This window comes from Silurus aristotelis (assembly GCF_946808225.1).
Source record: "Silurus aristotelis genome assembly, chromosome: 28".
Lineage (NCBI taxonomy): Eukaryota > Metazoa > Chordata > Actinopteri > Siluriformes > Siluridae > Silurus > Silurus aristotelis.
In genome coordinates, this window is record NC_139601.1 from 10,665,989 (window position 1) to 10,681,286 (window position 15,298).

The 15,298-nt window shown below is 34.5% G+C and overlaps 3 protein-coding genes across 5 annotated transcripts in view; 1 reads left to right on the top strand and 2 right to left on the bottom strand.

The window, feature by feature from the left end:
* Nucleotides 1–15,298, bottom strand: part of LOC310721987 (craniofacial development protein 2-like) — a 112,829-nt gene that overhangs the window by 83,042 nt on the left and 14,489 nt on the right. The gene's annotated exons all lie outside the window — the stretch shown is intronic.
* Nucleotides 430–11,707, top strand: nmur3 (neuromedin U receptor 3). The gene is made up of 3 exons (XM_083534236.1): nucleotides 430–674; nucleotides 4,717–5,694; nucleotides 11,049–11,707. Exons 2-3 carry the CDS (start codon nucleotides 4,809–4,811, stop codon nucleotides 11,450–11,452), a joined length of 1,290 nt encoding a protein of 429 aa, XP_083390362.1. The 5' UTR covers nucleotides 430–674; nucleotides 4,717–4,808; the 3' UTR covers nucleotides 11,453–11,707.
* lactbl1b (lactamase, beta-like 1b) overlaps nucleotides 13,020–15,298 on the bottom strand; it is a 97,202-nt gene continuing 94,923 nt past the window's right edge. For all 3 annotated transcript variants that reach the window (XM_083534164.1, XM_083534162.1, XM_083534163.1), the window contains one exon: nucleotides 13,020–15,203. In XM_083534164.1, coding sequence (XP_083390290.1) covers nucleotides 14,225–15,203 — 979 coding nt within the window. In that variant the 3' untranslated portion in view covers nucleotides 13,020–14,224. The remainder of the gene's footprint in view (nucleotides 15,204–15,298) is intronic.

Consider the following 15,298-nt stretch of genomic DNA (forward strand, 5'->3'; position numbering starts at 1 on the left):
CTAATATTCACTTGCTTTAGGAACATGAGAAAGCCAGCAATGTCAGTATAACAGCTGAGAATGGTCTATCAACAAAAATATCTGTTCAGTGGTGGTCCAGTGGTGGCAATTTTCCATTAATGGAGCCATTGGTGGGTGGCTGAGACATTGTGCCTGACAAAAGATTGACTAAAGTCAGTCCCAAATGCACCTAAATGGTGGATGTACCTCATATTGCCAATGCAAGTGCTTATTCAGTGTGGTGGTTTTTTTTTTTTTCCAAATTACTATTTCGCCACATTTTTTAAGCTTTTAAGACTAAAGTGCATAAGGCAATTATGTGTGTCTTTAAACTAACCACGCACAAAAGCAAGCAGGGACAGAAGCGCGAGCGCAAGTGAAAAACGAACTGTGTCCGTGTCTCAGGGAAAGCTGCGCGTGCGACACGAGCGCTCAAGCCCATCATCTTCTTCTTCTTCATCATCATCCTCAGTAGCTCTCCTTGCGCCTCGATGCTTGCGTTAAAAGCGTCTCTTATCGCTCTTCATTAAATGGGATCGTGTTCTGTGGCGCTTCACTGATAAAGTTAATCATTAAAATGAAGTTTACTGTGCTTTTTATTGCAGAAGGACGATTTTGATTTTTTTTTTTTTTTACACAGAGGGAAGTTTCCTTAAACCAACGTTTCAGATAAGGTACAGTATGTGTTTTTGGTCTATATAAAAGAGGTGTGATTTTCTGGATTATCTGGATCTGGATTATAATATGTGACAGTAATGATAGACAGTCTAATTGCAAATTAAATATGTGTGATAATGTACTGGAGCACTCTATCGGTATAATTCCCCATACTGTCTTATGCAATGCTTTGGTTGTGTGATATCGTTTGAATAAACTGTCAGTCAGACTTCTGTATCTGATATTTTAGTATTTTCCAGTAAACGTTTCTGAGAGTTCTTCTCTATTATACTGAAAATCTGAATCGGAACAGAATGAATCCTCTATTAATACACTTTTGTTCCAGCTTATTTCCTAAAGCATACAAAAGCAGGAAATCAGTAATGTCAGCTTTCAGCTTTGCAGCTTTAATACTTTTCCAGGATTAAAAGATAGTCTGATTTTAAAAACGCTACCTGCTGTTGTCTGAGACTTGACACCAATCAGAAACCATTCACACATTCCGCCTTCAGTTGCACTGCACAATATAACCTGCACAATTCTAGGGTTCTCATAACTGTTTAAGCCTAAAAGTACATTCTTTGTCCTGTAAAAGCAAATCTAAAATTTAAATGCGCTTGGATTTCACCCCTACAACCCCAAAACCTCATTCTCATGTTTAATGACCAAAAAAAACCCCACGAAAACATTTTCAAATGTCAAAGCAAAGTAAATCTGTTTATTACCGAATGGCTGGGATCATTTGATCATTGCTCAAACAAGTATTTCTTTCAAAACTGTAGAAATTAATAATAAAAAGAATGTCTGGTCACTATAACAAAAACAAAATGACCTAAAATTGAAATAAAAAAATCTCCTAATATATTGAATCCAGTCTAAAATATATCTGCAAGAAACAAGAAAGCATATGCTTTTTAGAATATGAATCAGTATACAGATACCATATATCTTATTAACATGTCTATAGCAAAGAAACTCACAGAGGTTATGTTCTAAAAGATGACGGCATTTCCAAAGTCTTTCCAAAAGCTTTCACTTCACAAAATTAAGTGGTCTATAGAATACACAGATGAATTTAAACCAATGAATAAGTTAAAAGTGTTTTGTAAAACATTTTTTTTTAGCCACAAACACTCAAAGACTTAAAGCTGATTTGATCTAAAAAGAAAGATGCAGAATGAGCTGCATTAAAAGGTTGTTCCCTCCAGGGAGCCAGAAAAGCACATGGCATCAAAGGCTGCATAAAATACACGTTGTCATGACTATCTTCTGGGACAATAAACCAAATTCACAGATAAATGATTCAATCACTACAGGCTCAAGCTTTTGCTTTAGCCATCTCAGTCCCCTGACCTAACTTGAAATTGAAATCCTGTGGGTTGAGCTAAAGAGAAAAGTCCACAGAAGAGAACCTCAGACCCTAGAGGATCTAAAGAGATTTCTACCAAGGGGTGCACTCAGATTCCTAGCTCTGTGTTTTTCCATCCCATTGAGTGTTATAGAAGACCGCTCACTGCTGTTATTGTGATGGAGGGAAGCACAACAAAAGTACATGGATAAGTGCAGGTAGTGGTGACATAAATGTGGTTTTGCTAAATATATTCTTTTTGATGAGGGATTTTTGTTAAAAGAAATTTCATTTAGAATGTACAGTATATTGCTCTTACACACTTAGTAGAAGTAGAAGTTTAAACTAATTAAATCCACAACATGGTCAGTTAGATAAACGTTATGGCAGTGGGGAAATATTTTGATTCATTTTCTTGGTGAGGGTTAACCAAAAACATGTCCAGATATGGCTGTCATACTCATTACACTGTGAGGGATGATGTTAAGCTGATAGATGCACAGACTGCAGCAGCACATATTTAAGCAGAACACATCTCCATAATGCCTGTGAAAGTAAAAAAAGAGAAGAAATAATATATATGTGAAATAAAAGCAAATATTTTGTTTATTTCTCATACATGTACTAGTTAATTGTCATTAAACTGTAATTTTCTTTTTATTTTATGAATGGTGACATCATCTTGATTGTATAGAACATACAATATACAACAAAAAAAATAAATACATTTTAGCTACTGCTGCACACACAAGCATATAATCAAGTTATCAGAAACTAGACCCCGGGTTCACCAGTTGATAGCCCCTGCAGTGACAATAGCATGTATTTCACATTTTATGTAATTTTACTATGGCTGGTTTTATGCCAGTGTTTTTGTGCTATAAAAAAAGGTTGTGTTGCCCTGTCCCCACCTGGTATGCATATACATGCCAAGAGACTTTCCAAATGCCTATTTACTAATTAAGGCTAATTACTTTTTTGTGCATTTCCTAATTTTCTCTATAGAGTCACTGGTTATACCATACAGCCCTGCCCCAATGTAACCTATTGGTGCACACTTAAAAGAACAAGTATACTAGCAATACCTGCCAAATTATATTTACTTTTTTCTTTCTTGAAGGGTTTAAGCTTGTGAGTAAGGTGGGTAAGTCAGTGTCCTTACTTCCAGTTATAAAGGCTTCAAAAAGTGAATGAGTAGTGTAAACCCGATATGTTTTGAATTTTACATCATACATTTAAATAATTATCCTGGAATTATCTCAAGAAAAGAAATGTACAGTAAGACTATATCTTTATTATAATATGTGATTTTCCTTGTTTCTGGATTTTCCTCAGTAGTCATTTATATGTTAGTAAGACAATTACATAATTTACATTTTGCTATTTTGGGCTTGGCCCTTTTTGCCCAGAAGTGTTTGTCTGGGTTGTTTCTATATTTGTCCTTTTGAAGTGCTATTTTTACAGCTTGTCATACAATGTACATCCTAATATGCAGGGCATTAATGATGATGATGATAATGATAATGATGATGATGATGATGATGATGATGTTAATGTAGGTTATAATTTGACAAAAAAATGTGACCATTTATTTGGCAAAACAACAGTTTTCTGGCAATGATAACCACAGTTTGACCTGTTTTTACATCTTAAATAAATTAACAGAAATTTACCATAGGAAATTATTAGTTCTACCAACAAAACAAGCAACTGTCATCCTGTTGCCCCTGTGCACTTCTGTTTCCATTGCTGTATTGTAAGCAGCAATTTAAAAAAGAATTATATTCTGTCCTTGTGCTGTTCACCTCAGCAGTAGGGAAAAAGATGGGTTTCAAGTTTATTCATCAGGAGTATAGTCACACGCTCTAATCTTCTTTTTACATCCTGTAATCTTCTTTTTACATCCATGTAGTCACACTCCTTTGCAGTATATTTTATTTGCACTCACATTTTTACCCTTATATTATTATTTATATACAGAGTAAATGGTGAAAGTTTATGTTCATTGTGTTTCATTGTAGCATGTTTGTTTTTTTTTACATAATAAATAGCTCACTTATTTTTACATACATTTCATTATGTTAGGTTCATGTGTAGTAAAAATTTATCAATATTGTAAAAAAAAAAAAGAAATCATCTTATTCTATCACCCAAACAACTAATTTCAAAGGTACTATATGCAAACAACAAACGAAAGATAATATATATTTTGAGCTTAAGAATGTATACAAAGTATTATACATAAAAAGTGATTAAAATAGTGCATAAAATACTGTACATAAAATAGGTTATAAATAGTCAGAGCTAGTGATAGTGCTTTATAACTGTTAACTGAAGCTTTGTGTTCATGCAGATAAACTTGTTTTTAAAAGGTAAATTATGAACATGTGACTTTGATAGGAAGTTGCTGTTATCAAGAAATTGCTTCGGATTCATGTTAACAAAGGGCTTTATATATTTTTGTATTATTTAACTTTCAGTATTGTCATTTATCATTTCAATCAACAATCATAGTAGTAAGCAATGTAAGCCAATATCCATATACATTGCATATTAATCATGACATATTAACTAGAAGCTTTTAAACCCTAATAAAAAAATATATATATTATTTTTATTGACATAGCGTCTAGTAAAATAATTTAAGCTAACATCAAATGTTTTCTGGAACATTCTGCACACCATTCTGACAAGTACCATCTGTTTTATAGGACTCCGTCATACTGAGAATGTGGTCTAAAACTACAGAATGAAGATTCGACTGCAGACTTTACGTATCTGTTTCCCAGAAAGTTGCCTTTAGATGTCTTACTACATAATGTCCATAAAGTGCTTTTGTGGTCCTGTTCTGAATGGAACTGAATTAGATTTTGCTCAATGCAACATCTCGTCATTCAACCACACTGGCAATGGAAGTGAATCTTGTCAGCCCCAAACATTGGAAGATATCCTGCTCAGACTCCTTGGGCCAAAAAGGTCTCCATTTTTCCTCCCAGTGACACTAACTTACTTACTAATTTTTGTCACTGGTGTGTTAGGAAATGTTCTTACATGCACTGTGATCACTAAGCACAAAAAGATGAGAACGCCAACCAACCTGTACCTCTTGAGCTTGGCCATCTCTGATTTGCTGGTACTTCTGTTTGGAATGCCTCTGGAGATATATGACCTGTGGCAGAACTATCCATTCCCATTTGGGGAGAGCATTTGCTGTTTCAAAATATTTTTGTTTGAGACAGTTTGCTTTGCATCTGTGCTCAATGTCATGGTTCTGAGTATTGAACGCTATGTGGCTGTAGTTCACCCACTCAAGACTCGATATGCCATCACCAACAAGCATGCCCAGAGGGTTATTGGAGTGGTTTGGGCTATTTCTCTGGTCTGTGCCATCCCCAACACTTCCCTCCATGGCCTACATTATTATTATCTTCCTGAAAAGGTCCTAGAATCAGCTACCTGCAATCTTCTTAAGCCCCAGTGGATCTACAACTTGGTGATCCAGGTCACCACCATTCTATTCTACTTTGTACCAATGACAGTGATTAGTGTGCTATATCTGGTGATAGGGATAAGGCTGGGCAGGGAGCAGAGGCAAAAGAGTAAGAAACAGGAGAAGAACTGCAGTGCTGATACCAGCTGGAAGATTCAAGTTGAAAGTGGACGCAGGAGGCAGATTACTAAAATGCTAGGTGAGTCACATTTGGAGAGAATTTTAAAAAAATTTATGTATCTGCTTGGATATATAGTTACATAGTTTTTCAGCCAGCATTTAGCATTTGGTTGAATCGCTACATTTGCTTACTTAGTCAAATTCTACAGGTCTACTAGGTCAGGTCAATCTCTGTCATTGTCTGTCAAAAACAGCTGAAGTAGAAAGCAACATATAGTTAGCTAATGCAGATAATCAAAAATTACTTTATATATAGAGTTTATATTATATTTTTATATATTTTGTGTGTATATATATATATATATATATATATATATATATATATATATGTAAATTATATTGTATCATGTAAATTATAACCTTACCAATTATAACCACTCCTGGGCATCCACTGATGGTTAATTTTTTGTCCCATTGAAGAAGATTCTCTGAATGTCAGTTCTATGCCGTGTTTGTCCATTTGTTAATACATAGAAATCCATCCCACACAATACATTTTCCAGTTGGCAAATTTACTAAATATATTTTAAGATCCAAAATGTATTATACATTTTTTTTATATAAAAAATATATATTTCCAAAAAACTAATAAAAAAAAAAATAAAAATCAGTTTAAGGTAATGAAAAAATGGAAGAAATAATCCCCACTGGGCGAAACATTCCACTGAAAAATAAGGGTGCTTACCATTCGTGCGCCACATGCCTGTAAGCATGCAACCACGCACACACCTGGAGACAAGAAAAATAATTTGTGATTTTAAACAAGATTATCCCACTTCAACTGAGGTGCAGGAAGGTGAAAGAAGAGAGAACCAAGATACTAACCAGTCTGCAGATTGCATGCTGCATGACCTAACAAACTTTAAAGGGAAAAGAAGTAGAGTAACTATTATATAAATCAATTTGGCTATGCCTCATCTTCTTCTTCTTCTTCTTCATCATCCTACCAAACTAATTATGCAAGCATCAGGACTGGTTGATGGACCAAGACCATGTCACAATTGCACATTATATAATTTCACCATCTTTGGTCATTGTAAAACCAATTTGTGCACATTCTTTATAACGATCTAGCTGGAAATTTAGATTTATCTGCATTTTTGCATTGATTGATTCAGACAGTGGCGGGCACTGCATTTGGTACCTTGGCCTTAAGTGGGGACTTACCCGACCTAATCCACCTCTTAATACCATCACTATCACGTCGCGATTATAAAACCATCAATACAATACAAAAAACGCAATATAACAACGTGTGGCATTACAGAGAAAGAGGCATTTCACATATGTAGGGTGAATACCATTTTACTAAAGCAAGAAACCCATTTAAGACAACTCTTGGACTAGAAGTGGAGAACAAACCCTTTCCCGGGCTGAGTCAAGCTAGCTAGCTTCGGGGTTGGCCAACCTCTCCTGGCTGTCTAGCTTTTCTTGAAAATGAATCTTTAAGTATGTCCCCGACCAAATCAATTTCTCTTCCTTCATAAGCGTAAAAAAAAGTCTAACTCGTATTTATGTGTGCAGATTTACACACGTGTTTCGCCAGTCCAACTTGGCTGTAACAGTTTTCCTCTGACCAACCATTCAGAGGACGGAAAAATGCTGACGCTTTTCTGGGCCAGCTAGCGAATATAAAAATCTAATTGGTTAAACAAACAGAGCTATTTATTAATGACACTATGGTAAAAAGGACAGAACAGAACAGACTTTGAAGGCCCTGGGCAGATTAGACTGACATGGCAGCACATAGAGGCTGAAATATGATTGGACAAAAAAATTGATTGCCACTGGATTCAGAAAACATTCCATACGAGAAAGTAGTCACAACATTACACAACATTAGCCTTGTGTAATTAAAAATTACTTGCAATTACAAAGAAATCCATCAAATAACACAACACAACAAAATAAATATATTATTGGGCTACTTTCTGAAGCCATTAACTAATGTAAACTATTTGTGAAGAGTACATCAGCTTGCAAATAAACCTACCAGAGATGCATAAACATATCCTATTTATTTTGCATCTAATAAACCAAAAAGTGAAATTGTATCCCTAAAATATAGTGTTTCCAAATTCCAAAATGCAAAACACAACCAGAGATTCAGAAATGCAAGCAGGAAGGTAATCCAGAACATACTGCTAACATACCACACAACATTAATCAGACACTAATGTTGGAAGTGAAAGGGGAAACCCCACTGCCTGGTACATTGTGAGAATGCAAGCCCAGCTGGTTACTTCTGCATTAAATTATATATATATATATATATATATATATATATATATATATATATATATATATATATATATATATATATATATATATATATATATATATATATATATAAAATTACAAGAAGGGTGTTGTTTATATTTTTTTATTTAATTTGAGAATATATATATATATATATATATATATATATATATATATATATATATATATATATATATATATTTATATATATATTCTCAAATTAAATAAAAAAATATAAACAACACCCTTCTTGTAATTTCCTCTAAACAAAATTGTCTGATGTTAAAAAATTAATCGGTCTAGCTTGGTCTCTGCTGTTCAGCTACTTTGAAGAAGCACAAAGAAGCACAGCCAATATTGACGACTGTAGGCACAGTGGTCAACCAAGGAAACCTAATGCAGCAGATGAAAGAAACATCATGCTTACTTCCCAACTACTGTCTGGCCAGAAGTGGTCTTTATGGAAGAATTGCAACCAAAAAGCCTCTGATGTGGAAACAAGGCTAAAAAGCTCAACTATGCATGAAAACATATGGACTGATGAGCCAAAATTAAAAGATTTTGGCTGTAGCAGGAAGCAAGTTGTTTGCTGAAGTGCTGGAGAGTGGTACAATAATGAGTGTCTGCAGGCAGCAGTTAAGCATGGTGGAGGTTATTTTGAAGCTTGGGGCTACATTTCTGAAAATTTTAGATTTGGTTAGGATAATTATTCAGAATAGCAAATGTCTTTAAAAACTATATTGCAATCAGCATTGAGTGATGGTTTGGCCCCCACAAAACCCTGATCTTAACATCAAACAGAAGAATTTAAGGCAGTTGAAATCCACAGAAGATCAGTGGATATTTGCAGGAGATGAAGAGATTTTATTTTAAAAACTTAAGATTGTGGCCTTCTATCAGAGGACAGTGCAGTCAGTTTGCTTACATGCAGTGAGTCAAGAGAGTAAATATGCACAGGGGAGTCATGTGGCATCCCAGCTCTGAGAAAGGTTTGGCAATGCATAAGTGGGCCTCTTTACAAATCCAAAATTAGTGCTTTGCTGAATAAAAGTAGCCTAAAAGGGACAAAATAGGTAAAAGTTGAGATCACACTACCCAACTCAAGGTAAATTGAGTACTTAGTTTTTTAACTTTTATGAAATCAGTGATGTGAACACATATAATAGATGTGATTAAAATCTCATTTCTACCGTCATTAAAAATTAAAACCACCTACCAATCTAATATAGCCCCTATAGAATCCTAAACATTCCTGAAAGCTTGCAAAGCTCTTGGACAAATGTCTTGGACAACATAATTTTGTACTGATGATTGTAAGGAAGGTGTTTAATTTTTTTTTTAGCATTTATACTATATCTGGTTTTCTGGGGGAGGTGGTAGCTCAGTGGTTAAGGCATTGGACTCTGGATCGGAAGGTTACAAGTTAAATTCCCCGCACCACCAAGCTGCCACTGATGGGTCCTTGAGTAAGACCCTTAACACTCAACTGCTCAGTTGTAAGTTGATCTGGATAAGGGCATCTGCCAAATGCTGTAACTGAAATTGTTTCATTGTCATGTGGTCCAGGCTCTTGTCTCAGTCTGTTGATGTTTTACTTGTCTATGTGCATTCCCTGAGCAATTCACTCCTGATGCTGAAAATTAAGGACTTCTATTCACATAAATGTTTGAGACAGGGATGCATTTTAATGCACAACATTACATATGATGCATTGAAGTGTTGGACAAAGTGATTTGCCCAGTAGAAAAAATAAAATTGCAAAAATAAAATGCAAAGTGTCTGGCAAAGATAGTCAGAAAAAGTGGTACACTTTAGTTTTTTTCAACATTATAGTGCTTTTCACCATGCTGCAATGTGCTTGAAGTGCTTGAAGTACTCAAACCATTCTCAGTTTTATAGTAATTCAGACTTGTAATGCAGAAGCTCCAGATAATTGAAGACTTATGACAAACACAGTCAGATTTGCTGTACCAGAAAAAAAGTTTGTTTCTTCTAATGACTTGGTCTCATAGTTTTTTTTTTGTTTATAAAATTATATTTATAAATTACCTTGGAGACCCATGGTGGGTCTTAGGACTTAATTAAATGTTTATGCACTATTAATTCAAAATATGTGATTTTGTGTAAAATCCAATTGCATGATGTTTAGGTTCATCAAGTTCTCCACTCTAAGCCATCCTTAACAAACAAAAGAGGCAAATGAGGTAGCATATACACTGAGTGATCTCACACAAGAGAGTTGGCACAATGAGTCATTTATTATGCATACTTTTTGGTACATTGCCAAAAGCTGTTATACAAGTAACAATGAATTGCTTAAGCTATAATAAATTTGTTTTAAAAGAATTATGACAATGTTTGCTGTAACACAGGGAATGTTAATGATATTTAACATCTTGGAAATATTGTAAAAGGAGGATAGGACAGCCATAAACACATTATTAGTATAGAAAGACTTAAACTGCTGGTAAATATACCCCCCCCCCCCATTTCTTTCTGCCCTAATCTTTGTGTATCATGCTGCATCATGTACAAAACATGTATAATAAATTGACACTATTTGTTCGTAATAAATAGATTTTTCTTTGGAATCATGATATTCTATTAGTAAATCATACTTTTTGTACTCAGATTCAGTAATGGATTAAATAAAAACCAATACAAACATATTTAACTATTAAACATATAATAATGTATATGTTCATATAAAATATGTATATTGCGAATAAAAATGCAAGACACAATACATAACAAATCTTTCTTTTGCCCATGTTTTGTTGTTTGATTAGAATTGAAATAGATGACAAACAATGATATAATCTCTCTTTTTCTATATGACATTTTTCATTCATGAATCATAAAAAAGGAAATATTTTTCTGAAGCAATAGCACAACATATTTTGTTCCTCTTTTGTTCCTCTATGGCTATGAAGCCACCAGGGGATCTACATAATGTAGAATTGTAGTTATGATATATTCAACCACAAGAGCAGATGAAAAACATTTTTATCAGAGGAAGCTGCTATATTTTCTTCAATGCCATTTAAAATCACAGATCTTTCATTGTTAATCTGTTGCTTGTATTTTAATGAACATATCTGGTATTTACTGCAGCTGTGGTGGTGCTGGCCTTTGCTATCTGCTGGGCTCCATTCCATATTGACAGACTCTTGTGGAGTTTCATCACCAATTGGACCGACCACATGCACAACATCTTTGAGTACGTGCATATCCTATCTGGGGTGTTGTTTTACCTCAGCTCTGCCATCAATCCTATCATCTACAACCTTCTTTCCAGCCGCTTTCGAGAGCGATTTTTTGAACTGATGTGTAGGCACAAAGAAGTCAGCATGTCCCGGAGCAGTTCTCCACCCTACAGAAAAAGGATTTCCTTCCCTAAAAGCCACGAGGCTGTCAGAACCAACTGTCATGGCTACAGCAACTATCCAAAAGGCCCTCAACCCTCTGTTATCCTAGGCACAGGATGGGAACAGGAACTTGACACTACCTTTATGTAACACTGTGTATGGATTTGTCACACCCTCAATCTGCTTTTTTTCACATACAACAGGAATAAAAGAAAATCAGTCATTGTAGTGTTTGTGATTGTTGCAAAAAAAAAGACCAAAACAAAGCAAAATAAGACATTTCTATCAATTTAAGTTATATTTGTACACAATAATTTTTAGTAAAGACATTAATGATGTTTAAGGGTGGAAAATATGACAAATGACCATATCAACATTTATACAAAACCTATAATGCATTTAGGTGTGCTAAGAAACTAAGCACAAAGCACCTAATATACATTTTGTAAAACAATGACAAAATGGTGTTTATATAGTATTGTGTAACTTCCAGTAAAACAAAACTGAAAAGGGAAAATATAATTTTACAATTTAAGCAAGTTCGATAAGCTCTGTTCAAAAATACGTTTTTTAAAGACTATTTTGTTTGTTTGCTTGTTTGTTTGTTTGTCTTCTGCTACAGTGTGATCTAATGCATACAAATAATCATTGTTTTGTTGTGTATTTAATGATTTACACTGCTTTGAAAACATATACAAATATTAACTTACTAAAAGCACTCTAATAGAGGTTGAACTTGTTTCATTGATGGGCAATGTGCTCCTAATGGACATTAGTTGCCTTGGTAGCAAAAGGATGGACTAATTTTCTTTTCAAGGATATGAAAGAGACAGCAACAAGAGAGGTGATGCCTAGCTTTTTGTCCCCAGCAAAGAACAACTGTTAATGAAAACTGAGCTTTCTTACAAAAGACTTTAAATAAATTGTGCATACAGAATTTATTAGGGTAATCCAACTGCATAGAATAGACTGTGCATGACATTGTTTTTTTTTGTCCATGCAATCTTAAGGGATTCTGCATGTTTTAATGGCAATTAATATAGTGTGAGTTTTGTATTTTGAATAGTGCTGGTATGTATTTTAATAAAATTGATTGTATTGAGATGTGAGAATTAAATACTCACTGTCCATTTTTCATTTTTATTCCTCAAATGTCCAGGTGGTATTATTGAAATGATAGTGGCCCTGATGTACTACACCAGTGTTTTTATTTATTTTTTTTACCTATGGGCTGTGGCTTACTGGTACTGTAATTATATAAAATTACTTTCATGCAGCTTGAAGGGACACAGCCTCAGCCTCAGCCACCTAAAACATAAGCTGATGTTTCTTACAACCCCCAAAAAATCAGTTTGTTAATGCACTTGTTCTAATAAATATCAAAGTCCAGAAAGGGCATAAAAATATTTTGGTTTTGTTTTCTTGAGATCACAAATTATAAAAGAATATCTTTTTCTTGAGATTTTCTGATTGATAATAGACAATAGCAATTTTATAATTTTAATCTACTTTTATTTTATGTGCAGTTGAAATTGCAGTTGAAATTGCAGGTTCTAAAAGAAAAACCCCTAAAAGCTTTAATGGTTGCTGTAGTAATTATTATAAAAAAGAAGAGATCCTGTGTCAGATTTGATTTTAGATTAAAAAATAGGAAATTGGATGGACACAATGACACATGAACCACACATTTTTTGGCTTTTTTTATTTATCTGGTAAAAACAAACCATCAGATTTCAAAATTAAATTCAGAGGTACATTCCTCTTATTGTGTGACCAAAATTATGATGAAGTCTGTCCTTTTATGCACCAACATGATGTGCAAAGAGATGTGGTTGGAAAATTTGTAATGAGAGTTCTGATCTCATTTTAGTTCTCAAAACTACAGGGCTGAAAAACGTATAAGCCTTTAATCATCTGGAAAATTCTGGAAACACATTTTCCATTTCACACTACCAGATCATCTTCATTATCCATGCTGACAGTCAGTTCTAATCAGTTATAAAATTATATGCAAGTAATAATTGCTAAAATTGGGTAAAAGATTGTGTAGTGTATGCTTGGCTCTAAGTTAATATTGCCTAATAATTGTCTATGTTTACATGATTATCCTATTTGTATTTTGTTTTGGATTATACAAAAATTATATTTTATTCAGCAGATTTTATATATACGTATATTTAATATCATATGGATAAAACAAGTTATACAATTCATTTTTATGTACATTTTATATAGTTAGGTATTTGGAGGGTAACATAATTCTTGATTTATTCAAACCTGCCCATTAACCATGAAACAAAAACTATACTCTAATTATGAAATACTTAAACATCCTATTATTTATTTTTGCAGTTTAAATGTGACATTATTGTCAACTTATTTAAAAAATAATAATAATAAAGTGTTCAATATTGCTAAGATTTCAGTTAATGTAGTTTAAAGTTAGTCAAATTACACAGTTTACTATTATTACTGCAGTATCTAGTTCATCGACTGCTAGATAATTAACAGATATAGGAGACTATCTTGATATGAGTTTGGGTTCCCCTTTTGAGTCTGGTTAATCTCAAGGTTTCTTCCTCATAAAATCTAAGGGAGTTTTTCCTTGCAACAGTCACCATGGCTTGCTCATTGCTTGTTAAATTCTGTAAAGCTGCTTTGAGACAATGTCCGTTGTAAAAAGCGTTATAGAAATAAACTTGACTTCAATTTACTACAATGGCTATAAAACCAAACTCATACTGCCCTGAATGACACCAAATCAGAAATCTGTACTGAGTGATTATTTTAAAATGTGAATGGTACTATACAAATCAGGCAAACATACAGGGCATTTACACAAATCTTGTTTAAAAAAAAAAAAAAAAGAGAACCCTAAAACTGTTATAGTGCAGTCTCTCATAGTTTGTTGGATATTCAATTTCACTCTGAAAATACAGGTCTGTGGGGGATTCTGAGCACATTGTAGGTGTTTAGACCTGGTGCATCAAAACCAGGCGATAACCCAAATTTGTCAAACATATAAAAATTGAAGAGTTGCCCATCCTGGGCTTCCAATGACACTGATGCAGACCCCACATGTAAAATGCATGGATATTGTTTTTCAAACACTACTCTAAAAACTCGATCTAGCAGGTAAGACAAATTTATGGTTCGGTACCTTTCAGGAATTAAACTTTCAACCTGGGGCCCAAACTGCTGCATGACAAGGACTCCTGTTGGTCCAGCTCTGATCTCATAAAAGGTGATATTACTGTAGGTGTAAAAACCTATATATGGCGCAGGATTGGGGGGAGGCACAAGAACCCGCTTGGCATCGCTAAAAGCTCTCTCCATTGCAGGAATGATATATGAATAGGCTTTGGATATTACATCCTGGTTCTGAGGCCTTGTGCCTGCCATCAGAACAACCATGCTGATCTTGAGTCGGGGTACTAGGGAGAATGTGGCAGAGTATCCATCCAGGTCCCCATCTTTGCGGAGTAATTCATAGCCAAAAAGTTCATTCACCTCCCATGGTGTTCCAGTGCGATTAGCAAAATAATCTTTATCACAGTGGAACAAAGGAGTGAGCATTATCTTTATGGTGTCTGGATCCAGAATCTTTCTATGATACACACCAAGAAGCATCATGGCTAATTTGGCCAAATCAGCAGCTGAAGAGAACATCTGCCCCGATGGGCGATACCAGCCTAGGTCATAAAGTGGTGCAGGTTGGCCATTGGCATAGACACCAACGGCCATGTTACTCTGAATGCTGGAGGTGATATCAAAGCCAGTGTCCTCCATTCCCAACCGGTCAAGGATGTTATCAATAATCCAGCGCTGGTAATTCAGTCCAACCACCCTCTCAGCCAGGACATGGGCCAACAAGGAAAAAGCCAAATTGCTGTAGTGACATCTTAGGAAACAAATAATTGGGTACAAAAATTATGAAGGTGGTCTATATTCAGAACTATGTTACACTATATGGCCAACAGAATGTGTACACCTGAA

What these genes read in the sequence shown, in the direction of transcription:
- nmur3 (XM_083534236.1), top strand. Translation starts at nt 4,809, where the DNA reads ATGTCTTACTACATAATGTCCATAAAGTGCTTTTGTGGTCCTGTTCTG. An exon ending in GCAGATTACTAAAATGCTAG is followed by an intron (nt 5,695 to 11,048) that starts GTGAGTCACATT and finishes TATTTACTGCAG; the next exon opens with CTGTGGTGGTGCTGGCCTTT.